The sequence below is a fragment of the Carlito syrichta genome, unplaced genomic scaffold, assembly GCF_000164805.1.
Source record: "Carlito syrichta isolate Samal-C Ts95f unplaced genomic scaffold, Tarsius_syrichta-2.0.1 Scaffold301955, whole genome shotgun sequence".
NCBI classification, from domain to species: domain Eukaryota; kingdom Metazoa; phylum Chordata; class Mammalia; order Primates; family Tarsiidae; genus Carlito; species Carlito syrichta.
Genome location: NW_007246051.1, coordinates 7,264 through 33,954, shown reverse-complemented (window position 1 = coordinate 33,954; position 26,691 = coordinate 7,264). Strand labels below are relative to the sequence as shown.

General features: G+C 52.0%; 1 protein-coding gene across 3 annotated transcripts; it reads left to right on the top strand.

Moving 5' to 3' along the window:
* The first annotated feature begins 7,024 nt into the window (after nt 1–7,024).
* On the top strand, nt 7,025–24,411 carry DRG2 (developmentally regulated GTP binding protein 2). 3 transcript variants are annotated; one of them, XM_021711238.1, is made up of 13 exons: nt 7,025–7,221; nt 11,794–11,954; nt 15,524–15,613; nt 16,201–16,261; nt 16,833–16,923; nt 17,593–17,665; nt 17,798–17,888; nt 18,965–19,062; nt 19,461–19,537; nt 20,961–21,049; nt 21,738–21,796; nt 23,219–23,256; nt 23,628–24,411. In XM_021711238.1, exons 1-13 carry the CDS (start codon nt 7,158–7,160, stop codon nt 23,665–23,667), a joined length of 1,032 nt encoding a protein of 343 aa, XP_021566913.1. In that variant the 5' UTR covers nt 7,025–7,157; the 3' UTR covers nt 23,668–24,411. The 3 variants fall into 3 exon arrangements, with proteins under 3 accessions (XP_021566913.1, XP_008053983.1, XP_021566914.1); XM_008055792.2 differs by having other exon boundaries at nt 23,219–23,272; XM_021711239.1 differs by lacking the exons at nt 17,798–17,888; nt 18,965–19,062 and having other exon boundaries at nt 23,219–23,272.
* Nucleotides 24,412–26,691: the final 2,280 nt, after the last annotated feature.

Below are 26,691 nucleotides of genomic sequence, written 5' to 3'. Positions count from 1 at the left end.
TGGCGTGGTAGCGCGCACCTGTAATTCCGGCTACTCGGAAGGCTGAGGCGGAAGGATCGCCGGAGCCCAGCAGGTGAGGCTGCGGTGGCCGGGAGCGGCCACTGCACTCCAGTCTGGGTGACAGAGTGAGACTCCAACTCCAAAAAAAAAGAAAGAGCAAACATTCCCTTTGTGCTATGGAGGATGCTACCTCTTCACACCTTCTCAAGGATTTTTCCTTACTGTATCATCAGTTACTTCTGTTGAATCATTGTCATCTTAAAAATAAATGAAACCTTTTTATCCTATCCCATTTCTTTGCTCCTCTTTGTGACAAAACTTCTAAAACAAGCTGTCTACACTCACAGTCCATATTTCCTCATCTTGATTTGCTTTTCAATCCACCGGAACCTGTCCATACTACTCTTCCTAAACTGTTGATAAATCCAATACACACTTAACTATAGTCATCTCTCTTTAACTGATAGCAGCATTCAACATTGATAGTACTCTGTCTTTCACAAACCGCTTCTCTCACTGGCCTTCTATGACATCGTACTCATGATTTTCCTACTGCCTCACAGATATTCCATCTCCTCCTTTGTAGGACCTATAAATGTTGAGGTATTTTGGAGTTCACTTCTCAGCTATCTGGCTACTTATTAGAAATCTCCACGTGGAGACTCAGTTGGCAGATCAGATTTGATATGTCCAACCTAGGGCTCTTGATTTTATTCACCTAAACTATTGCTTGCCCCAGCATAATAAGTAACACTGCTAGGTTGTTAAAAAAACAAACAACAAAAACCCCAGGATGCATCCTCTTCGTAAAATCCAAAGACCACTTCTTCCTCTAAAGTATTTCTTTTTTTTTTTTTTTTTTGAGTTGGCGTCTCGCTCTGTCGCCCAGACTGGAGTGCAGTGGCCGCTCCCGGCCACCGCAGCCTCGACCTGCTGGGCTCCGGCGATCCTCCCGCCTCCGCCTTCCGAGTAGCCGGAATGACAGGCGCGCGCTACCACGCCCGGCTGATTTTTTGATTTATTGTAGAGATGAGGTCTCGCTGCCCAGGCGGGTCTCGAACCCGCGGGCTCAGGCAATCCGTTCACCTCAGCCTCCCAAAGGCGCGGGATTACAGGCTGAGCCACCGAGCCCGGCAACAATACAATTTTTAAAAGTAATAATAATTTGATGTTTCTCATGTACTCTAGGGTTATATCTATTTTGATTTTTGCCATGAACTTCCTGTCCTTTTGTTAGTGAACCAGCGAGCTCTGAGCACCCTGAGGGCAGGGTCGGTGTCTCATTCATTTCTTGGCTCACCCAACACCGGCTGAATGACTGAACAACTCCTTTAGCCAACTTGATTCAAGCAGACATGCACTACCTCCATTCGACAGTGAGGCACTAGTCCTGAGAGTCTACCTGACCTGCCCAGGGTCACCCGGTACATTCACAAAGGATGGGGACAAGCACCTGAGCCTCTGGCCTTTTTGCCAAGTGGCAATTCTCACTTTATCCTTTCAGGAGTCATCTGGCAAACAGTAGGTGCTCTAGGGATATTTGTTCAATAAATGAATGAATTTGAGTGAGGGATACTGTCCCGATTAGGTCACTGTAATTGAAAATAGTGAACTCCAGATTCTAAACCTTACAGGCATATCATTTTTTAATCAGGTTGTTTTTAGATACATGATTTGCAAAGATTTTCTCCCATTCCATAGGTTGCCTTTTCTCTCTGTTGATAGTGTGAGTTGTTTTCAGATATATGATTTGCGAGGATTTTCTCTAATTCCATAGGTTACCTTTTCATTCTGTTGATAGAGTCTTTTACCAGCTGGGCGTGGTGGCTCATTCCTGTAATCCCAGTACTTTGGGAGGTGGAGGCCAGAGGATTGCCTGAGCCCAGGGGTTAAAGACCAGCCTGGGCATCTTGGTGAGACCTTGTCTCTACAATAAATCAAAAAATAAGAATCGGTCATGGTGGCATGCACCTATAGTTCCAGGTACTTGGAAGGTTGAGTGGGGAGGATTGCCTGAGCCCAGGGGGCTGAAGCTGCGGTGACTGTGAGCGTGTCACTGCACTCCAGCGTGAGTAACAAAGTGAGACTCTGACTAAAAAAAAAACAAAGAAAGAAAGGGTTGCTTGGGTAGCACAAACAGCAATGCTCGTAAATTTCCAGATTAGAGTTTGGAGACCCAGATCTCCCAGCAGGAGAGCCTGTTGCCTAGAGAAAGCTTGATGTCTGGTCATCTCCTTTGATCCTTGAAAAAGGCACAATTCCCATGTTATTTGTGAAGAAACCAAAGATTGCACGGAAGCAGATGCACAACAGCGAAGATGCCACGGCTCTTGGAAGGTGAGTCATTTCCCAAAACTCTTCTGTTTCCCCAACTGTAAACTGATAGTGAATGTGCATCTGTGGGCATAAGGGTGGTGGGAAAGGAGGCCTTGAGAGCCACATCACATGGAAGGTAGAGGCAGAGAAGATTTACAGGTCCACTCCTGGGCCAGGTCACTCAGGCTTCCACATCTTCATGGACCTCCCCAGTTCCCTAACTGTTTTCACCTTTATCATCTTCTCTAAACCTTATAGGCACATCATCCATCTATATTCCACCTACACTCTACATGTTACCTTGGGGGTCACTGGACTTGGAATTGAAAGCCCTAGGTTCAGACCTCACCCCTGCCATTGGACAATTAGAGCATTGGGCCAGGCACTTTGCATAGTTCTCAATCTCAGTTTGTAACATGCAGACGAGGGTGGCAAGTTCAAAGCTTGCAAAACTCCTGCCTAGCCCAGAACCTGGGGCATAGTAGGTGCTAAATAAGTACGGGTTGAATCTGAAGAGGACGGTGAGACTCACAGAGAAGTGACTTCCAGTGGCTTTGGCATTCAAAGATAACTTGTAAGCCAGCAAACTGCATGCCAGGTGCTGTACAGCCATAATCATATATCATTTTTATAGCAACCATATTATTCTCATTTTTAGGTTGTAGAAATAGGCTCAGGGAGGTTAAAAAATGTAACCAAGCTCACACAGTTATGAACCTGGAATTTGAATATAGGGAGTATGATTTCCAAGGACTTCCCTCTACAACTTTTGAATGAAAATATACAGAAAAGTTGAAAGAATAATTCAATAAATAACCATATACCCTTCCCAGGTTTAACAATTACTAACATATTGCCACATTTACTTTAGCATGCTTTCTTAAATATATACATATTTTGATGTGGTGCAGTGGCTCATGCCTGTAATCCTTGCACTTTGGGAGGCTAAGGTCTGAGGAGGCTCAACTGAGTCCAGGGACTTGAGACCAGCCTGGACAACATAGTAAGACCTGTGACTGAAACAAACAAACAACAACAATGACAAAAAAACACTTGGGAAACCAAGGCAGGCAGATTGCTTGAGTCCAAGAGATCGAGACCAGGCTGGGCAATATAGTGAGACCTCATCTCTACAAAAAATAAAAATAAAAAATTAGCAGCCGGGCTCAGTGGCTCAGCCTGTAATCCCGCACCTTTGGGAGGCCGAGGTGAGTGGATTGACTGAGCCCGCGGGTTCGAGACCCGCCTGGGCAACTTGGCGAGACCTCATCTCTACAATAAAATCAAAATGAGCCGGGTGTGGTAGCGCACGCCTGTAGTTCCAGCTACTCGGAAGGCTGAGGTGGAAGGATCGCCAGAGCCCAGCAGGTCGAGGCTGGAGCGGCCACTGCACTCCAGTCTGGGTGACAGAGTGAGACTCCAACTCAAAAAAAAAAAAAATTAGCGAAGCATGGTGACATACCTGTAGTCCCAGCTGAGGCAGAAGGATCACTTGAGTCCAGGAGGTTGAGCTGAGCAGCAATCATCATGATTGTGCTGCTGTACTACAGTATGGGCAATAGAGACTCCGACAAAAAAAAAAAATTAGCTGGGTGTGGTGGCCCATGCCTGCAGTCCTAGCTGAGGCTGGGAAATAGCTCGATCCCAGGAGTTTAAGGCTGCAGTGAGCTATGATCACACCACTGTACTCCAGGCCAGGTGACAGAATGAGACCCTGTCTCTAAAACATATCTATCTATATCTTTCTATCTCTATCTATCTCTCTCCACAAGTAATCCAAAATTTATTTACAAAAAAGTGTGTATTTATTCTTACATGTTTAAACTTCAGTCACCTTCAAAGTACTCTCTGTTTGACGCAATACACCTGTCAAGATGCTGTTTCCATTGCTCAGAACAGTTTTTGAACTTGGCGATTGTTATACCTTTTAGTGAGTCTGCCATTTTTTGTTTTACCTCTTCCACATTGGCAAAACATTTCCCTTTGAGGAATTTTTTCATCCAAGGAAACAACAGAAAAAAAGCACTCAGGGTGCGATCAGGTGAATAGTGAGGGTGGGACACAAGGGTCATGTCATTTGGGGTCAAAACTTGCTGCACATTCAGTGTGGTGTGAGTAAGTGTGCTCGTCAATCACCCATCATGAAATGGGCAAATGCACTGAAAGACTCTCCCCAAAAAATTCTCTGAAGCTGAATCAGCCTCTTACAACAATGCTAGTTGATATGTACACTGATGCCAATGGGTTCCAAGAACACTTACCAAGTCGAGGAAGCCTGTACTATAAGGGGGCCGCTCTCCAAAAGATAATTCCAGTTTTTTGGGGTTCCCTTCCCCTCATGTGTGTGTGTGTGTGTGTGTGTGTGTAATTACTTGAGAGTAAATGATAGATATAATGACATTTCATGCCTATTATGGACTTAATGTTGTGTCCCCCACAATATCATGCATTGAAGCCCTAACCCACAACGTGGCATTTGGAGATAGAGCCTATGAGAGTACTTAGGGTTGGATGAGTTTACGGGAGTAGGATTATAATGAGATTAGTGCCCCTGTGAGAAGAGACACCAAAGTGTTTGCTCTCTCTGAGAGCTTGCCCTGTGGGGAAGGGCATTTGAAGATGCAATGAGAAAGGGACCCTCTGCAAAACAGAAAGAGAGCCCTCACCAGAACCCAACCATATGGCCACTTTGATCTGACTTCCAGTGTTCAGAACCATGGGAAAATACATTTCTGTTGTTTAAGCCACCAAGTCTATAATATTCCGTGGCAGACCGAGCAGACCAAGACAACCTATAAATCCCACATGTATGTCTACTAAGAATATAGACATTCTCCTACATAATCACACCCAAGAAAATTAGCAATAGCTCCTTAATATTCAATCCATAGTTAAAATTTCCCCCAACTGTCCTCAGAATGTCTTTTTTTTTTTTTGAGTTGGAGTCTCACCCTATCACCCAGACTGGAGTGCAGTGGCCGCTCTCAGCCACCGCAGTCTCGACCTGCTGGGCTCCGGCGATCCTTCTGCCTCAGCCTTCCAAGTAGCTAGAACTACAGGCGTGCACTACCACACTCGGCTAATTTTTTGATTTATTGTAGAGAGGAGGTCTCACCAAGTTGCCCAGGCGGGTCTCGAACCCGCGGGCTCAGGCAATCCACTCACTTCAGCCTCCCAAGGCATGGGATTACAGGCTGAGTCACCAAGCCCAGCTCAGAATGTCTTTTTCTGATGTACTTATTTTATTGAAACATTTTTTTAGAACATATCTTACTATGTTGCCCAGCCTGAAGTGCAGTGGCATTATCATAGCTCACTGCAACCTCAAACTCCTAGACTCAAATGATCCTCCCACCTCAGCCTCCCAAGTAGCTGGGACTACAGGCACACACGCCACATTAAGCTCAGAAAGTCTTTTTATAAGTGCTTTAAAAATTTTTTAACCAGAATACAGGTAAGGTCCACACATTGTATTTAACATCTTTTAATCTAGAACAATCTCCCTGCCTTTTCCTGAGTCAATGACAAATTTGAAGAGCCCAGGCCACTTACTTTATAAAATATTTCACTTTCTACATTTGTCTTGTTATAGCTGGATGGTGAGAAATGATGCCAACACACAGAGAAGGAGTCAAATTATGAGTCCTTTATTGACGCAGGTGACTGAGAGCAGACTAGTGTCCCAAATAACTCTCGACCTCAAACAGAGTGAGTAGTGGTTTTTTAAAGGTAAACCTTACATAAGCTGTACAGTTTTATTGATATTTCTTGGCAAACCATATGATTAGTAAGAGGTATGGATGGTTACAGAATTACACAACTAGGGAGTTTCCAGTCACTGAGGGGTACAGGAATGTGGGTGTGCGGTATGATTACCAGAGGGTTGCAGAAAGGGGTCATCTCTAGGCTAAGATGGAAGAACTGTTACAAAATGGAGTTACCTACTCATTTCAGCAGGCTATTATAGGTTTTGCAGATAGATATTTCAGTCTGTTGTTTCCTCGTGTCTAAACTCAGGTACAGTATTTTTGGCAAGAATTCCACACTGGATCACATGAGGAGGCATCTGAGAGCAGGGAGTGCTAAGTTGGAGCACTTGGCTAAGGTGGTAACCTGCGTCTCACTCCGTCGCCCAGGCTGGAGTGCAGTGGGATGCTCTCGGCCACCCCAGCGTTGACCTGTTGGGCGCAGGCGACGCTTCTGCCTCAGCCTTCCAAGCAGCCGAAACTACAGGTGCGCTATACCACGACCAGCTAATTTTTGATGTATTGTAGAGATGAGGTCTCGCCAAGTTGCCCAGGCTGTTCTCAAACCCGTGGGCTCAGACAATCCCCTCACCTCGGCCTCCCAAAGAGCTGGGATCACAGGCTTGAGCCACCGCGCCCGGTCCCTGCTTTTAACTTCTATGCAAAATGACAGCCACCAAGCTTCCAGCTTAGCCCCATTTCTTTACATTATCAAAGTCATCTGCGTCCAGGAACCTGCAACGCTGGCTTCATCACTGGGAAATTCTCTCTCTCTTTTCCATGCCCAGCTCCCACTAGTCTGTGCCCGGGTCGGGTACTGCAGGCCCCGCCCCGGCGCCCCGCCCTTCCCCGCCCCCGGCCCTGCCCCGGTCCATCCTTGCGGTCCACAAACTGGCCGACTCAGCAGACGGAACCGATAGCGTCTGGCCCTCGGATCGTCTTTGCCCGCCCGGACTCTGAATCCCGGAGCACCGGGCGCCCACGAGGACGCTGTTCTCCGTGGCTTCCGGGCGCACGCTGCTCGGCCGCCGCCGCCGGACCGGAATTCCTGGTGCCGCCGCAGTGGCCGCCGGTGCGCGCTGCTCCGCCGCCGCCATGGGGATCTTGGAGAAGATCTCGGAGATCGAGAAGGAGATTGCTCGGACGCAGAAGAACAAGGGTGAGGGCCGGCCGGGCGGGGGCCTTCCTTTCTGCCCGCCTCAGTTTTCCTGTCTGTAAAGTGGGGGAACAACTCCAGCGGTAGAACTGGAGCAGGCTCGGAGGACGCGGAGGAGTGCGAGAGAAGTGCCGAGGCCGCCCGGCGCGCCCCAGGCAGGGCCAGGCGGGAGCGGGCCTCACGCCCCGATCTGACTACAAACAGCCCCCAAGAGATCTGATCAGTGCCGGACCGGGGGACCGAGTAGAGAATCCCAGCTCACAGAGCAAGCATCTGACCCAGAGAGACACAGGGCCAGGATTCAAATCCAGTCTCCTGATGGCCGGGCCTGGGGAGTTGGTGGTCTCCCCTCTGGGGCTGGGAAGTGCAAGAGACAGCCTCACCCAGCCGCCGAGAGTCCGCTGGAGCGAGGGAATCAGAACTCTGGAGTCTGGAAGGCCTGGGTTTGAACTCCAGTTCCACCACATACCTACTGTGAAGCATTGGAAAGTCACTTCACCTCTTGGAGCCTCAATGTCCTCATCTGCAAATGGGATAGTAACCCCCTGCTCCATCTTAGCTCACAGCTAAGTTAAATTAGATGGCCTTTGCAAAGCACTGGGCACATGGTGAGCACTCAACATTTAAACACCCCAACATAGATAGTACATGATAAAGCATCAAATCCGGACTTAGGTTGTAGGGACTGGAGGTGCTCGGCGCAGAGAGGTGAGGAGAGAAGAGTGGTGATGCCAGCAGGAAGTGGGACTTCCAGGTGGGCATTGCTGAGGCAAAGGCATGGGAGTGAGCATGGCGTGTTCATGGGGTAGTGAGGACAATCTAAACCAGAGGGAGGTGTGGAATAATGGGAGATGTGATGGGCCGGGCAGCCCTGTGGAATTCTGGCTTGCAGAACAGGAAGTAAAAAATGCCATGTGGCTGGTCTCAGTGTCTGCCCTCCCCTGGCTCCATCTAGGTGTGAGAGGGTCTTCTATGACTCATTCATTCTGTAAATCTTTCCTGAGCCTTTGCTGTGTGCTAGGCGCTATGGCTCAAGCAGTCAACACAGCAAGTGCTCCCTGCCCTCGCAGCTGACCTTCTGGTCAACTGTCTGTGAACTAGTAACCAAATAAACAAGGTAATGTCAGCCAGCAATAAATACAGTGAAGATAAACCAGGGTGATATAGCAGAGTGCTGTGTGGGGTGGGGATGGGGTGGGCCTACTTAGGTGGAATGATAGAGAAAACCACCCCGAGGATGTGGCATTGGGCTGAGACCTGAATGAGTAGAGGGAACCTGCTATGCAAAGATGGTGGAAGGCTGTTCCTGGCAGAAGGAACAGATAGTCAGAAGACCTTGAGGCAGGAATAAACTCAGTGTGTTTGGGAATCAACAGATCTGGGGCTGGGGTGCAGTGATGGCAGATGAGAGAGCTGGTCGTGTGGAGCTGTATATGCCATGAGAAAGACTCTGGGTTGTGTGCTAAGGGCAGTGGGAGCTAGTGGAGGGTGTTAAGCAGGGGAGGGACTAGTTTGACTTCTGTCTTCTGGCTGCTGTGTGGAATATCTATAAGGCCAACAAAAGTAGCAGAGAGGCTAGAGATACGGCTGCTTTGGCAGTGTTGGACGAAGGGGATGTAAAGGTGATTAAGACCTCGTCCTTCCTTTTAGAGATGCTCAGAATTTCACAAGCTGGGATGACAGGAAGGGCCACAGGAACCTGACTGTTGCCGAAACCATCTTGACCCTTTCTCACTGCCATCAATTCCCATGTCCACATGCCAGAGCCCTTCCTGAGCACCCGGGCCCTGTGCCAGAGGCTGGGGATACTAAGACAGTCCCAGTTCCTGACCTATTGGAATCAGGAAGTAAAGATACAAGATAGTTTCTTGTTTCTTCTCAAATAGTGATAAGAGTTGTGAAGACAGTAAACAGGATCATGAGGCAGAAAGGGGCCTTTCTGCTGGAAAGGGCATGGACAGGTTTAACTGTAGAAAATAGTAGCCAGCTCTTATTGGGTGCTTACTGTGTGCTAAGCAATGTTCTTAGTGCTTTCTTCAAGCTGTACAGAAATCTGGTGAAGTAGTTGTCACTGTTGACATCCCTATTTGCAGATTAGAAAACTGATGCACAAGAAGGAGATTAAGTAACTTTTCCAAATAAAACGGTCAGTAACAGCAGGATGGGATTCTCTATAAGCTCTCACCTCTGTATGACACTTTCCTCCCCCACCCCCACCTTTCTCAAACCTGGACAAGGGAAGCCTCTTTGAAGAGGCAACATTTGAACTATACCTTAAGTGGCAAGAAGGAGCCAGCTCTGAGAAGATATAGGTGCAATTCAGGGAATTGCTGCCTGGCACGGTGGCTCATGCCAGTAATTTCAGCACTCTGGGAGGTTGAAGTGGGAGGACTGCTTGAGCCTAGGAGTTCAAGTCAGCCTGAGCAACATAGTGAGATCTCGTCTCTACAAAAAATAAAAAAAAAAATTAGCCAGTTGTGGTGGCGTGCACCGGTAGTCTCAGTGACTTGAAAGGTTGAGGTGGAAGAATCACTTGAACCCAGCAGGTCGAGACTGCAGTGAGCTCTGATCATGCCACTGCACTCCAGCCTGGGCAACAGAGTGCGACTCCAACTCAAAAAAAAAAAAAAGAGCTGGGCTGGGTGGCTCAACCTGTAATTCCGCACCTTGGGAGGTTGAGGTGAGTGGATTGCCTGAGCCCACGGGTTCGCGACCCGCCTGGGCAAGCGAGACCTCATCTCTACAATAAATCAAAAAATTAGCCGGGCATGGTAGCACGCGCTTGTAGTTCCAGCTACTTGGAAGGCTGAGGCGGAAAGGATCGCCGGAGCCCAGCAGGTCGAGGCTGCGATGGCGGGGAGCGGCCACTGCACTCCAGTCTGGGCGACAGAGTGAGACTCCAACTCAAAAAAAGAAAAAAAGAAAGAAAGAAATGGAATAGTAAGTGGGAAGGTCTTGAGACAAGGAACGAGGTCAGCATGTTCTGGGGGGCAAGAAACAAAGCTACTGTGTCTGGAATGCAGTGGACGAGGGAGAGTAGGGTATGTAGCAGGGGCTAGGTCACATAGGGTCCTTGTTCTGTCTCAACCACAGCCCCCTTTTATAGCAAAGATTTGTGATACCCCCTTTACTACTCCGAAATGAAATTCTCCATCAATAATATAATTTATATACCCAGAAAATTTGGGGAAAAAATGTAATGTAATGTCCTTATTAGTAATATAAAGAGGAGGAAAAGGAAAGTAATTTATAATGGAAATAGTATGCATTTCAATATGTAAATGCTGGGGTGCTGCCAAGATATAATGATGCAGTGAGATGCTCACACCTCTGGGTAGGGCCACCAGGGATGTTGCAACCACAATGCAGACAATACAGGTGTGCTGTGTTGGCCACTCCATTAGCCTACAAGAGGCATTGCTGTGACAGCTTGGATCCCAGAATGGCGAGCAGCTCTTCATGAAGTTTCAGACGAAGTATGTAGTTTTCCCTGAATGTGTGAGGGGGAACCCCCCAAAAAAAACCATAATTATTTTTGGAGGGCACGCCCCTTGTAGTACACTCGGAATTTATTCCTCCAGATCAAATGGTCACCCAGTTTTTATCCAGAAGAGGTTGCATCAAGATGTGCAAAAGAAACATGCCAAGTTGTGGCAAACAGGTGACTGGTTCTTCCACCATGACAATGCACCTGTCCACACTGCGATGAATGTCCAGCAGTTTTTGATCAAAAACAACATGGCCCCCGTGTCCCACCCTATTCACTCAGTTTTGCCCCAGGTGACTTTTTTTTGTTTCCCTGAATGGAAAGAGTCCTCAAAGGGAAACGTTTTGCTGATGTGGAAGAGGTGAAACAAAAAACCGCAGAAGCACTAAAAGACATCAAAATTGTTGGGTTCAAAAACTGTCCTGAGCAGTGGGAAAAGTGTCTCAATAGGTGCACTGCATCAGAAAGTACTTTGAAGGTGACTGAAGTTTAAAGATGTAAGAATAAATACATAATTTTTCATAAATAAATTCTGGGTTTTTTAGTCCCCCCCTCATACACAGTAGTCTCGTTCCTGGGAATTTGGGTTCATATTAACACTGCAAAAAGTGCCCTGCATTTACATGTAAACAGAGCTAGGAGATACAACCCAGTGATCTCACCCCAGGTTTTCCCTCTGTGGATGCCTGTGGGAGGTGACAAATTGTGGGATTCAGGATAGTCATTGGTGATACAGGACTGAGTCACCTTGGAGAGCAGCTGGTTTACTTGGCCCCTCCCCAACAGATGCCAATAAACACTTAATCAGAATATCCAGACTGTCCCCCCAGGGTGCAGTGCTGCCCCATTGAGAACCATTGACATAGGGTAGTGAGGTTCAACAAAATTAGATTTTATTCTAAATGAAATGAGAAGCCAAGAAGCCTTTTAAGCAGAGAGGTGGTTTTTCTTTCCTGATCTCCTTGACAATGATTACTGTCTGGTTCTGATGTTCCCAGCCAGTACTTGGTCATGTGTGGCACCCTACTCAACCCACTGAACTTGGAGACCCTAGACACTTACCTTCTGTCTTGCTTTACATTCTTCAGCCACTGAGTATCACCTGGGTCTGCTGAAAGCAAAACTCGCCAAATATCGGGCCCAGCTCCTGGAACCTTCCAAATCGGCCTCATCCAAAGGAGAGGGCTTTGATGTCATGAAGTCAGGCGATGCGCGTGTGGCGCTGATTGGATTTCCCTCTGTGGGTAAGGTCAGTGATGGTCAGTGTGGGCCTTGGGAGGAAGGCAGGAGGTCATCTTCCAAACAGATGACCACAGCTCCCGTCACTGCCTTTCTGGTTCTTCAGGGACAGAGAAGAACCAGCCTCCCCCGGGATCAGATCCTCCCCTTTATCATCCTAACATGGAGAATGCTCTTTCCTCTTGCCTTCAGGAATAACTCCGTTGGGTCTTCTGACTCAGCCATCGCATACAAACATTTATCAAGCTTGTACCTTGTGTCAGGCACTGTGTCAGAGGCTGAGGACACAGCAGGGATGAGACAGAGTTCTGTCCCTGTCCACACAGAACTCCCATTCTCAGGGGAGGAAGAACAGAAAACAAGTAAAGGTGGGGTATACTGACCAGGCACAGTGGCTCATGCCTATAATCACAGCGCTTTGGGAGGCTGAGGTGGGAGGATCACGAGTCCAGGAGTTCGAGGCTGCAATGAGTTGTGATCACACCGCTGTATTCTAGCCTGAGTGACAGAGCGAGATCCTGTCTTTAAAAGAAGAAAAGGTGGGGTATAACAAGTGGACAGGAGTGGGGGCTTGTGAGTGATGAGGCAGAGGTCCTACTAGTTACGTCAGGGTCTAGGAAAGCTACTCTGGCTAACACATATTTGAGCAGAGGTCTGAAGAAAGGGATGGTGCTTGCAGAGCTGTGGGTGAGAAAATTCCAGAAAGAGGGTAGTGAATGCCGAGTCCATTAGGTGGACACCGGCTTGGTGTGTGCTCAGGACCAGGGAAGCGGATCTGAGTGAACACAGGGAGAGCAAGAGACAGAGAGGATGGAGGCTGCTGGAAGGACTTTGGCTTGGAGTCAAGAGTGAAGCTGGAGCCTCTGCAGAATTTTCTAGAAGCTTCCTACTGAAAGCTGCCAAGTTTCATGTAAAATGATTTACTTTTTAATGTGAGGAGTAAGATAAGCATCATTACAGAGTTTCCAGCAGAAAAGAGACATGATCTGATTGACTTCTTAAAAATAAACTCTTATTTTAGAATAGTATAAATTTACAGAAAAATCACAAAGCTGGTACAGAGAGTTCCCATATGCCCCATACCAAGTTTCCCCTATTGTGACCATCTTACACTAGTGTAATACACTTGTCATACCTGATGAATCAGGATTGATGTTATTACTAACTCAAGTCCATACTCAACTTGGATTTCCAGGGTTTTTCCTGACTGTCCTTGTTCTGTCCTGGGTCTGGCATCCCTTGCAGTTGTTATGAGAGTTACTGGTCAAGTATTTTGTAGAAAGTCCCTCAACTGGGGTTTCTCTGATGCTTTTCTTGTGGTTAGGTTGTGGTTATGGTTTAGAGAGGAAGACCTCAGAGGTATAGTGCTGTTTTGATCACATCCTATAACGGGCACGTGCCGTGAACACGACTGATCACTGTTGGTGTTGACCTTGACCACCTGGCTGAGGCATGTGTCAGTCCCTCCACTGGGGATCTGTTCTGTGTTCTCCCCTTACCACACTGCTCTTGGGAGGGCAGTCACTTGTGCAGCCCACATAAATGGTGTGGAGTCCTGATTCCATGTCCTTGAGCAGAGAGTATCTTCAGAAACAGTTTGGAATTCTGCGTGGGAGGTTTGTCTCTTCTTTCTATTTGTTTGTCTTATTCGTTTTAGTTTGGACTCATGGGTGCTTATTTTGTACTTTAGGGTCTAATCCCACACCATGTTCTTTTGTTTGGAGCTATTTCAGTTGGCTTCTTTGATGTGCTTCCATCATTGTGTTTTTCCAGCACTCCTCACTTTTTTATTGTTGTTGGGGTCTCACTTTTAAAATTTTTTTGTAGAGATGATGTTTAGTTATGTTGCCCAGACTGGTCTCAAACTCCTGAGCTCAAGCAATCCTCTCACCTCAGCTTCTCAAAGTGCTGAGAATACAGGCATGAGCCACTGCACCCGCCCAGCACTCCCGCACTTGTGACACTAAGATGCGTAAGCCTCATCTTGTGTCTTCCTTTCCCTGGCCTAGAATCAGCCTTTTCTCCAAGGAACCCTGGTTTCTTTTATTGGAGAATGGCATTAGAAACTACGGTCTGGGCGCTGACTTACTTATTAACAGACTCTCTCTAGGTGCTATGCAGATAGCAGGCTAGAACAGGTCAGGGTGGGAGCAGGGGGCCACTGGAGAGGCTGCTTGAATACAGGCCATGTGAGAAGTTACCGGGCACTTGGGCCAGGTGCTGGGAGAGCCTTATAACTCAGCTCAGCTAAATGATGTATTGAGCCTATTACTCCAAGCCAGACATAAGGGAAGTTGGTGACAGCCAGCATCTCTTGAGCGCTTGCTGCAGGTTGGGCACTGTTTTGTTTTATTGTCCACCTATATAGTTGGTATATGTATCAGAGAGAGCAAGATTGCTAGAAGCTGCCATGGTCACCCAGAACCATACTCCTTGGAGCCTGGGTCCTGTGGCTGATCCCAGCTGCCCTGTTGGGACTGCAAGCTCTCTCACATGGGAGAGTCCAGACCACTCACCCACAGAGGCCAGATGGGATTGGGGTATCCCCAAAGTTGGCTGCTCAGTGTCTTGGCAGCCACTATTCTTGGGCTGCCCCATCTGTTCATACCTGTCTGCTCTACCAGGTTTTCCTCATTCCTTGAGTTTTCAAGAACTCCCCAAGGCTGAGGTTTCTGGATTTGAGGTCTCAGTGTGTTTCTTTACACACCCCATTCTGAGTTTCACAGATCAGAGGGTATGTGGGGGAGATGTGCTCCCAGTTTTTCTGCCTGCTGGCAAGGAGACCAGGTCCCTACAGCACTAGCCTATTGCAACTCAGAGTCTTAGGCTTCTGGTTTCCGCACTCCTCTGATTAGGATGGGGTGGGAGGCACAGGGCTGGGTTTCTGCCCTTCCTAGTTCTGCCCACTGCTTGGCTGGCCCATGGCTAAGACGGTACTGTGTTCTGAGTGAGTCCGCCCAGTTCTTATCTTCATAATCCCTGTGCAGTCCTGCAGGAAAGGGACTGGGTTCGTGCCCGCTCAACATATGAGTGAGGACCCTAAAACTCAGAGGATGGAGTTTCTTGCCTAGGCCTAGGGTTCCCCAGCAGAGGCAAGATCCAAAGCCAGGTCTCTGGCTCCTACCACAGTGAGCAGAGGCCCAAGTGATCACATCCACATCCTCCCAGCTTCCCCTCTGCTCAAAATGCCTGTCTCCTGCCACTTGTTGCTGCCTCAGTCTGGAAGGCCGATGTCTCCTCTACCATCTCCTTGTAGCCTCCTGGGTTCACAGCGTGTCTGGGTACTGGTTTCACGAGTGCTATGGGTGTCACCTGCTTAAAGTTCCCTGGGGCCCTGGGGTTCTGGAGGGTTGTGCGGGGACTGGGGAAGGGCCCTGATGCATGTGGACCCTAAAAACACCCAGGACAGGTGGGTCTTCTGAGGAACCTCCTGGGCAGGGCCAGAAGCGACTATTCTGGTTGGGACAGGTCTCTTCACACCCACCCAAGTCTCCCAGTTGGGGTGGGGGGGCTCTTCTTTTGCCTGCACCCAGGAGGGTGGGACAGACTCCTCAGTGCAATGACTTCCTTTTCTCCTAGTCCACTTTCTTGAGTCTGATGACCTCCACAGCCAGCGAAGCAGCATCCTACGAGTTCACCACTCTGACGTGTATCCCTGGGGTCATTGAAGTAAGTGGGAGTGCTGGACCCAGAGGGAGAAAGCATGTGTGCTGTGTCTGTACTGGTGTGTGTACCTGTTGTGTGTGTGAGTCTAGAGTGGACATCCCTGCATAGGGGCAGGCTCTGGGCTGCACGACTTTGCCCTCAAGCACTGGTGCTTCTGGGGAGGGTCGGCCAGCACGTGGCAGTACTGCCCAGTGTCCCTGCGTGCTCTGTTCCCCTGTACCGCCCAGCTCCGCTCACTTATTGCTGGTTGGCTGGCTCTTGCTGCCGCCCGTGAAGCTACAGAACCTGGGCAACCCCGTGCTGTGGCCTTGAGTCTCCTGCACCGCAACAGTTGATGTGCAAGGAGCTGCTGCCATCAGCGATGAGTGCTGTGGGACTGGGAAGTCTCAGGAACCCTCCCCAGGCAGCTCAGCTCCTGGGCCGTGGTCTGCACCGGGCTGGGGTGGTGACAAGGCCCAGACTTGGCCACGGGTTGGCACCCGGCTTTCCCACAACCCCTTAGCCGTGGAGTCATTGCCGGGGTCCCTTGTCCAGGTCCTTCCCAGCAGTGGCCCAGCCTCAACTTCTCTTTCTTCTCTTCTGCATCCCAGTACAAAGGTGCCAACATCCAGCTCCTGGACCTTCCTGGAATCATTGAAGGCGCAGCCCAAGGTTGGAGGCAGGGACAGACATGTGGGAGACAGGGTGGAACTCTGTTACTGAGTATTGAAATTGGGTGTGGCTGCCATGGAGATGGCTCTGGGTCCCTGGCCCATGACCCTGTTTTCCAGAAAGGACAGGCTCAAGTTCAGCTCTTGGCACCACACTAGCTTTGTGATCTTGAACAAGTGATTGGGTCTCTAAACCAAGCCTCAGTTTCCCCAACTGTAGAATGGGCATGATAATACCAACTTTACAGCATAATTTAGAGGATTAAGTGAGGAAATGTTCATGAAGCATTTAGCTTAGGGTCTGCCACCTAGTAGGGGTTGAGGTAGGACAACCATTATTGTCCCGTTACTCCACTTAAGGTGGTGATAGATTTCCTTCTGAAATAAGTCTCCATGAGTAAGATATCATGTGAATTAAAGACAAATTAGCTTGGTGGTGGCATTGGCAGAGGCCATGGTGGGTCTGTAAAGGACAGGAGTCCAGGGTGCCATGGACTGGGCGGAGTTACATGGGTCCTGTGTATGTCACTGCATCTTGCCAAGGTGTAATCACAATCCTTCCACCTATCCAGGGAAAGGCCGTGGCCGGCAAGTGATTGCTGTGGCACGCACAGCCGACGTCGTCATCATGATGCTGGATGCCACCAAGGGAGAGGTGCAGAGGTCCGCGGGGTGGGGCACAGGGCACGCTTACGTGTCTGGGGAGGGGAGATGTGTCCCTAAGATCATGGTGGGCAGTCCATGAGCTGCTTGGCCCTTTTACGTGTGAGAGTAGTAACAGGACTTCCCATGGACTAAACCCAGTGTGACCCAGCCTGGGATGTCCTTGAGATTTGTGTCCAGTGTCCAGCCAGCACAGGGACATCCCAGGGTTGGGGACCAAAGAGTGTGGCCTGGCTCCTTCTCTTGCCCATAGAGGCCTGGGTGTCTCATCACTGCCCGGAATCTTCCAAGAGCACAGCCCCAAGCAGCAGAAGCACCATTCACCTATGCCCTGCCAGCTGAGGGGCATGCCAGGCCTGCCTGTGCAGCAGCAGTCCTGTGGGTCCTCCTGGCGTCAGAGGAGCACCTCACATGGTCACCTCATGGGGGCTTCTGCCACTTCCTTGCACACACTGACTACAAACTGGGCCGGTCTCCCCTTGGACTGTGGCTGTTTAGAGCCTCCCTTGCAGCTTCAGGGCATTGGGAAGGAGCAATTCCCAGGTGCTGGGGAAGGTGGTAGAGGAGAGAGTTGGTCTCTGGATAGGCAGGGCTTCCTGTGTGAAGTGGAAGCCGCATAGCCTGCCTCTGTGGGCAGCCTGTGAGGGGTCATGGGGGTGCTCTCCCTAGGTCTCTGCTGGAGAAGGAGCTGGAGTCTGTGGGCATCCGCCTCAACAAGCACAAGCCCAACATCTATTTCAAGGTGAGGCCCCTTCTGGCCCGCGGGCCATGGGTGCGGCCAGTTTGGGACTGCTTTAGCCGGTGACTGAGACCATGGGGCCATTGCTGTGGCCCCTTGGTCAGCAGCTCTGCCTCTCCCTCTTTGCTCCTCCAGCCCAAGAAAGGTGGCGGCATCTCCTTTAACTCAACAGTCACGCTGACCCAGTGCTCGGAGAAGCTGGTGCAGCTCATCCTGCACGAGTATAGTATCCTTCCCCAAAGGAGGGCAAGGGAGGCAGCCACAGCTGTCAGGGCAGATGGAGGGCAACTGAGACAGGAGGCCTTGTGGCCCAGCAACACCCAGGCCATCTGAGCAGCCTCCAGGAAAGCTCCACTTTACTGGGGCCGCAGCCACACATTGACAATGGCTTCCTGGCTCCTTCCCAAGTGTTAGGCACTGTGGTGGCCAGGTGGCATTTGGAAGAACACAATGGCATGGGAAACAGCCTCTGTGGACTGGGGATTCCTGGACTGGAGAAGCTTCTTGAGAACCTCAAATGTGTTGTTAGGAGCTAGTTGAGTTCTAAGGCTCTGGAGCACAGGGCAGGGCCTCAGGCAGGGCTGTGCTTGGCATATGGAGAATTAGGGTCAGATATGAGCCCTGTGTCACCAGAGGTGTGTCAGCAAAGGCATGAGCCCCTTGTCCCCAGAGGAGAGTCCTGCATGGGGAGAAGCTGGGTTAGACCAGCTTGTAGATGATGCTCCTGGTCCTGGAATTGGGTTCCACTGAGTTGCTTTGGGGATTCTAGCAAGTACATTTTTCTCCCCACCTAAATGAAGATGTTTCACGCCTGTAATCTCAGCACTTTGAGAGGCAGCGGTGAGAGGACTGCCTGAGGCCAGGGGTTAGGGGTTTGAGACCAGCCTGGGCAACTTGGTGAGACCTCATCTCTACAGTTAATCAAAAAATTATCTGAGTGTGGTGGCGCATGCCTATAATTCCAGCTGCTTGGAAAACTGAGGTGGAAAGATCACCTGAGCCCAGCAGGTGGAGGCTGTAGTAGCCATGAGCATGCTACTGCACTCCAACCTGGGTGACAGAGTGAGACTCCAATTCATAAAAAAAAAAAGTTTGTTGATTGAAACTTTTATATATTGTGGTTTCTTTGGGGAAAATAAAGAAGGGGCTCCCCAGGCTTTAAAATCTTATAAAACCTCACAAGCAGATGACTGCCAGGGTCTCTTCCAGCTAGTGTATTTCCTACTTGGCTCTCTGGGCCCCTCTGCTAACGGGGTACAGTGGATGCTGACACACAGGATGCCCTTAATCAGAGACCCTCAGAGATCTTCAATGCGGAAGTGCTCTTCCGAGAAGACTGCTCCCCAGATGAGTTCATTGACGTGATCGTGGGCAACCGGGTGTACATGCCCTGCCTATATGTAAGTGGCACCGCACCCAGGGCACCCTGGGGGAAAGAAGCCCTGGCCTGGGCCACTCGGCCTTTCCTGTGAATGTGTTTCCTGAGCTCCCAGCACCCAGGTGACCAGCAGCTGACTGCCTCTGCTCCCCATGTCCAAGCTCCTAGCTCACCCTCCTTTCCCTTCCCCTCCTCTCCACCTGAATCTTGCAGGCATACTGAACTTGAAACCAGGGTTCCAGCCCAGGCTTTCTTTTGGTGGAAGGCCATCTTAGGCATTAAGGGCAGAACTTGCGAACTCAGCTCCCTGCGCCTCAGTGAGCCCAGGAGGAACTTCTGGCAGGTGCAGGGCTGATTATGGGCCCTTTCCTGGATGTTTGGCTCCTTCCCTTCCCAGCACCATCTCCGTTTCAATCTCAGGTGTACAACAAAATCGACCAGATCTCCATGGAAGAGGTAGACCGCCTGGCAAGAAAGCCCAACAGTGTGGTCATCAGGTGAGGCCTCTGGTACCCTCCAGCTCTGGTGTCCTTTTTCTCAGATCTGATCCCAGCAGTCAGCCTCCCAGCCACGTCGACTACAGGGAAGGAAAGCTCTCATAGAGCCCAGGGTCTCCCTCCCAGGGAGAGCACTTGTTCATGAGCCCAACAAGATGCCACAGGAGAGTCCCCTCCTGATAGCTGCTGGTGGCACTGGCCCGTTCCAGCACTGAATCTGCATGGGCAGCGTGGCTGATGTCTGTGGGCATGGCATTGTACACCTGCAGTCTCAGGTACTTGGGAGGCTGAAGTGGGAGAATCTCTTGAGTCTAAGAGTTTGAATCCAGCCTGGGCAACATACTAAGACCCTGTCTCCAAAAAAAAAGAAAAGAAAAGAAAGAAAACAGAAGGATTTCATCAGTAGAGGTTGAATGGTTAAGAGACTTCTCAGGCTGGGCACAGTGGCTCAAATCTCTTTGGGAGGCCGAGGTGAGAGGATTGCCTGAGTCCAGGAGTTTGAGACCAGCCTGGGCAACTTGGCAAGACCTCATCTCTACAATTAAAAAAAAAAAAAATTAGCCAGATGTGGTAGCGCTCACCTGTAGTTCCAGCTATTGGAAGGCTGAGGTGGAAGGATTGCCTGAGTCCAGCAGGTTGAGGCTGTGGTGGCCATGAGCATGCCACTGCACTCCAGCCTGGGCGACAGAGTGAGACTCTGACTCAAAAAAAAAAAAAAGAGGCTTCTCAGCTTAGTGATGAACCTTGGTTCCCCAAGAAGCCCCAGGTGTGAATTTGCCTCTCCTGCTCTGGAAGGTATGGCTTCTGTCTGACCACAGCTCAGAAAGAAAAGGGCACTGAAGTTCTTGGGTGCATGGGATCCCCCAGTCCCCCGCTTTTTGCCTTCCTTTGCAGGGTGGGTCCAAGGGGCATCACCTGCACTTGGGCTCATGGCTATTTATTCATGTCCCACTGCTGCCTGCTGGGCTTCTTTGGAGTCAGCTGATTTGTGTGCTCCACTTTGCTGGTGTCCCAGCTCAAACCCAGTGTGGTGCAGCTTCACAGTGAGGCTTGGCTCGTGAGAGCGAGAGCTCAGGGACTGTGTGGGGTGGCCAGCGCCAGCGGTGAGCAAGACTCCTGGAAACATGAGGACCATTTTGGGATGTAGCAGCCGCCACAAAGAGCCTCACCCTCACATGGGACCGCCTCAGTTCATCTCCTGCTGCTGCTGCTGCTGCATCCCAAGGCCCTTCAGAGGCTGCCTGAGGGGGGCCACTTGCCACAGCTTTACCGCTTGTGCTACAGCTGCTCTCTGGAGGGCAGGACACCACTCGGGTCACACTATGGCAAGTGTCAAGCCATGGCTCTCTCCAACAGTGAGAAGCAGAAACCCCAGCCTCTGAGCCACAAGGGCCCCTGCCTGACACCACCTTCCTCCCTACAGCTGCGGCATGAAGCTGAACCTGGATTACCTGCTGGAGATGCTGTGGGAGTACTTGGCCTTGACCTGCATCTACACCAAAAAGAGAGGACGTGAGTTGGGTGGCACGGTGGCCCTCCCCAGGGGCTGCCAGGCCTGTGTGCAGCACCCGGGGCCGGCCTGGTATGTCTCAGCATGCCCCAGCTCCATGCCCGTCTCAGCGCCAGGCACTGCCCTCCACCCCAGCCTGATAGGGCCCTTAGCCCGAGCCCACTGATCCAAGCCCCAATTCTGGAGCTGCTGGTCTTGGGGCAGCCAGGGCGGTGCACTAAGGCTACCCACCAGCCACCGCAGTCACCACCTTCCTGACCTTCCCCCACATCAGGAGCTTTGGGCAGCTGTCCCCATGAGCACATGCACTCTCTCCTCCCTGTCTCTCTCTCTCTCTCTCTCTCTCTCTCTCTCTCTCTCTCTCACACACACACACACACACACACACACACACAGGCCCCAGCTGCTGAGTTTGAGTTGGCATGCATCAACTTTGACCTTGTCAGCAAGGGGAGAGCTACGGCTTCCCCCACGACTCCAGCAGCTATTTGCTCCCTACCCATCCAGCCAGGTGCTCTAGGTGCTCCTCTCTGTCGGTGCTGTCGTGGCCGACGGGTAGCAACAGTGTGAATTCTGAGTTGGGATTGATTCTGGTGTGCTGGATCACAGGGGAGGTTAGGCCAGGGCATGGGAATGTGGAAGGGCCAGCTCCTGTTATGTGTATAGCCAACACTCTGCATCTCCCTGCAGAGAGGCCAGACTTCACAGATGCCATCATTCTCCGGAAAGGGGCCTCCGTGGAGCATGTGGTGAGTTGTGACCTGCGCAGACAGGAGGTGGGAGCTCTGCAGCCCTCAGAGCTCTGTTCTGTCTGGGTCACTCAGGGCCTGGGGTGGGCTGGGCTCACCTCAGTCTTGGATGCCAGGCAGACTTTAGAGTTAAGACTACCTGGGGTTGTGTCTGCACTACCCCTGTTGAGCCTCTGTCCCTCCCTGGGTAGTTAGGAGGCCACCTTGAACCAGGTCCAGTGCGTAAGGTACTCAGCACACTGCCTGACACTGTGTAGCTGTCAGTAAGCCGTGGTCCTGTCACCTGTCCCAGGCTGCAGGCTCCTCAGGCCACTACCACTCGAGTGTCAGCCACAGAGAGCTCCTGCCCCAGGCTTCCCATGTTCTCCCAATGGAGCTGGAGCTGTGACCTGGGAGAAGTCCCAGACCCCTCCCTCTCATTCCTTCTCCCTCCTGGCAACACAACTAGTTGGGGCTCACAGTAGCCACCTCCCGTGGCCCCCACTCCGCTGCAGCCTGCCCTGACCCCCTGCTCCTCCAGGCTGCCCCCAACTCAGCATGGCTCTGAATGCTTCTTGCACGCAACATACACGCTTATTGAGCATCAACAGTGAAGGAAGTAGCACCAGTTCCTGCCAGAACTGGGTTATTGGGTCAGCAGATGCCAGGCAGCCAGTCTCAAAGCTGAACAGTCACACATGAGGGGTGAGGCTCCAGGTCTACACAGAGATCAGGCGGGAGAGGCAGCTCAGAGGAGGCAACCTGAACTGGCTTGTGGAACAAGGGGGTCGAACAGTGAAGAGTAGGGTGTGGAGAGTCCAGGCAGGGGAGCTGGCAGCACAGGCTCCAGGAGTGCTGGGCTCAGGGAGCAAGAGGCTCCTTTCCCTGTCCAGAACTCTCAGCTGAGTATGGCCTGCAGGAGCAGGTGGTGGCCCAGAGCCAGAACAACCTCCTGAAAAGGCTGGGACCCTGTGACCTTCTTCCCTGCCTGCGAGTGTGGAGGGTGAAGGCTGTGCTGGGGGTGGCAGTGTGTGGCCTGCAGGAGGCTACAGGCCACAGATGGGTCCAGGAGGGTGAGAGTGACTGAGCAGTGGGGACTCCAGGCTTTTGTTACCCTGTCCCACTCTGAAGAAGCGTCAGGTTATTGTTCAGCCAAGGCAGGTGGAGGGAGGGCTGCTAACGGCCAGATGCCTGACCTTCCTCTGACGGCTGTGGGAACACTCCTAACTGGGCACCAGGACTTTTGAGCAGACCAGGGTGGAAATGTCAGAGCCCCACGCAGCTGAGTGGGCAGCTGCTTGCGAATCCAGCATGACGCCCCTCGTGATTGAGCACTGACTGAGCACCTACTGCAGGAATTGCTGTGTCTTGACATGTGCCACAAGCTTTGGGTGGGGTTAGGTGGAACCTCGCCTCCCTGTCTAATCCTCCTTTGTCCCCCAGTGTCACCGCATCCATCGGTCGCTTGCCAGCCAGTTCAAGTACGCCCTGGTGTGGGTGAGTCTCTGGGGGGAGATGTGCAGAAGTGTAGGCCCAACATAGCCCCTGGATTAAGACCCAGCAAGGCACTCACACACTGCACAGCGTCCCTAGTCCTTCCATATGGGGACCGGTGTGTCTGTGTGTCTGTCCTCCATGGAGTGTGCATGCCAACCCAGGCTAGACATGCGCCTTCCCCCCCTTTGAGACAGGGTGGTGAGACCACTGGGGATGTCCTGCTGTCTGGGGCGCCTGCTTTATACTCTGGCACTCGCTCCCCCAATACACACACACCCGCCTTCCTCCTGTGATGGCTCCGTGGGCCGCGGCCAGTCTAGGCTGACGTGGCCCCTCTGCCTCATTCTTCACCCAGGGTACCAGCACCAAGTACAGCCCACAGCGGGTGGGCCTGACTCACACCATGGAACATGAGGATGTCATCCAGATTGTGAAGAAGTAACAGCTCTTGCCCCGCCCACCGGCCTGTCTCCCTGGGAGTTGGACCCACTGGACCACACTAATGCCCCACTGGGAAAAATACAAATACACACACCCCAAGAAGAGGTCCCTCAAGTCTCTGCTGTTTCCAGAAGTTTCTTCAGTAGGCAGATGATGGAGAGTGTGTTGGGGCAGGGGGTGAGAGGGCGAGGCTGGGAGCATTTCCCGTGAGACTGGTCTCTTTGATGGGGGTTCTGGGTTAGGAGCCCTGGGCCTGCATCTTTGCTCACCTGTTCCACCCCCCACCCCCCAGGGCCTAAAGCAGATGGAGTGCTTGGTGCTGGGCAGGGAGCCGGGCCTGCCTGGTCTGGAGTGGTCACTGTCAGAGCACCTTGCTTCCATAGCTCCTGCTGGCTTCTCTGGCACTTGGGGACGGGCTTCCCAGGAAGAAACCCTCTGGTCTTCCCCACAAAGGGCTGTCCAGGGTGGAAACCAGAGGTTAGGGGCTCCAAAGCCCCAGATCACACCCTCCACAGCCCGAGGGGTGTCCTAAAGTGCCTCCCCCTTTGACCCCCCTCCCAGGGCAGCCCCTGCCTAGCACAAAAACCCCAGGCCCCTGGCTCTGCACGCCTGGGGTGGGGACTGGAGTTTGCGTTCTGTTTTCTCTCCAAGCCCCCAACCTCTGCTCTCCTTTCTGAAATAAAGGGTTTTAAATGGTGCCTGTTCAGACTGAGGAAATGTTTGTACACGCGAGTGGGCCAGGCTGGGGGTGGGAAGGAGAACGTGGGGTTCCTCACCAAGGCACGGGATGGGTTCTGCCTGGGAGGGTTGGCCAGGGGCTGCAGGCCTAACCGTGGCCCCTTAAAGGGGCCTGGCTGCCGAGACGGGTGGCATCCCCCAGGAGGCCCTTAGGACTGTCTGGGGTGGCAGGGAGGCCCCCCTGGGAGAGCAAGGTGGCTGGGTACACTTCCTGTTGCCTCAGAAGCCAGGGATGGAGGAGACAGCAGGTTCCTGAAGAGTGCCTACTCCATGCCAGGGATTGTGCCGACCCCCTAACCCCTTCACACACACACAGCAGCCTGCCCTCCAGGGAAAGCGATTTGCTCTAGGCTAGACAGCTTTTGAGTGCAGATCTGGGATTTAAGAACTCTGAGCAGCTGGGAAGGCTTCCTGGAGGAGGTGCACTTTGGGGTGCTACAGCAGGTTCTGTGAGACTGCCAGGAAGGGTGGAGTGTGGCTCCACTGCCCAGCTCTCCAGGCTGTTCGTGGCTGCCCTGTCAGCTGCTCACTCCTTTCCAGAGACAAAACAGGAATAATAGACATCATTAAATATACATGGGGCCCCAGGCGGTTGGCGTGGTGGGCTGGGCCTCCTTTCCCGCAACACTGGGCTGCTCTGCTGGGCTGGCTGTGCTCCTGGGGCCAGCCACAGGACCCCCGTGAGGCGGCATGCAGGCGGGGAGCAGGCCACGGGACCCAGGTAAGGGGATCCAAGCCCTGGGTCCTTGGGGTCTGCCGCCGGCCACCCACCTCAGGTTGCAAGGGAGAAGAGCGCAGGGCAGTGGCAGAGCTGGGGCCTTGGACCCCAACTCCCTGAGAGACCCTGCCCTGAGCCTTGCTGTCTTTGTCTGGAAGAGGGGCACTGTAATGCCCACACAGTCCCCTGCCTGGTGATGGCGGCATACCAAGACAGGCCATCGCTCGGTGGCTGGCCTCAGCCCTCTCCCGACTGCCCTGAGGCCTGGCTATGCGGTCCTAAGCGGGGGTTTCTGCTTGGGGTGGTCATTCCCACTCCCCACCTTACAGGTAGGGTCTCTGGGCCCAGGAACAGCTAGGGAAGGCCTGAGTTCACAGGGTGTCAGGCCAAGGCCAGGTCTTAGATCAGATCCAGGCCTCTTCCGTCCACGAAGCTGGCTAGTATAAAGGGTGGGAGATGAAGCCAGGGATCAGCGCATCCTCAGGCAGTGAGGGCTCAGGTCAGAGGCCCCAGCCACCGGCCATGCGTACTCATCACTGTGGACGGGCTTGTTTTCTGGGCTGGGCCTGCGTGTACGTGGACTGGGGCACTACCTGTACGCCTGTGTTGTGTCCTGGGCTTTCTGGATCTGTGGTTGACATGGTTGCCTATGCCTGTGTGTGAGAGAGAGATCGTGCAGCTTGTGTGCCCAGCTCGGTGTGTTGTGGCAGCTCACGGTACCCTTAGGGCTGAGGAAGCTCCTTGAGAACCCCTGAACCACCCCACGGGGAGAACTCCAGGCTTGGCCCCACCCTGTTCCCATCACTTAACCTCCCTGGGTGATCACAGGAGGGGCCTGCAGCCTTACTTAGGCCCGTCCCCAGGAGACAGGGCTGCCCTCAGCCCTCAGCCCCAGCTGGCACCCCTTTGGTCTCCCAGGGGCAGCCTGGCCTGTAGGTTTTGAAGGAGCTGAGGGGATGGACATTCATCTGTCTGTCCATGCCTCTGCACTCACTCCTTCCCCCCATTCCTACCTTGTCAGGTGAGTCCACGGGTCCTCATTTTGGAACCCTCCTAGGGCAAGAAAGCCAAGTCGAGACTGTCTCCTTCCCACTCCATCCCTCTCCTAGATGGCTCACCCCGTCCCCAGCTCCCATTTGCCCAACCTGCTGAACATCTACCCTCTGCATTCCAGATCCGGGTCCAAACCACCTCCTTGACTCTCCACCACACTGTCCCACAGCCACCCCAAGTCCACTGTGTCGCAGACCAAGTGTGGCGTTCCCATGCCACCCCACCTCACCTCAGACGCAACCCCTGCTCGCCTGGCAGCACCAGGCCAATCCCAAGTCCAGCTGGTTCCATCAGCCCCTCCCCAGGACCGGCCTGTTTCACCTCCCCCTGAATGTGCCCGCTGCACTCCATCACAGCACGGTCCCAGCCAAGTCACTGTCCCCTACCCATCCTTCTCCACATGGTGGCCTAAGAGCTGCTTTCCAGACCACTTTCCAAGAAGCAATGTGAGACAGCTGTCAGGAGCATG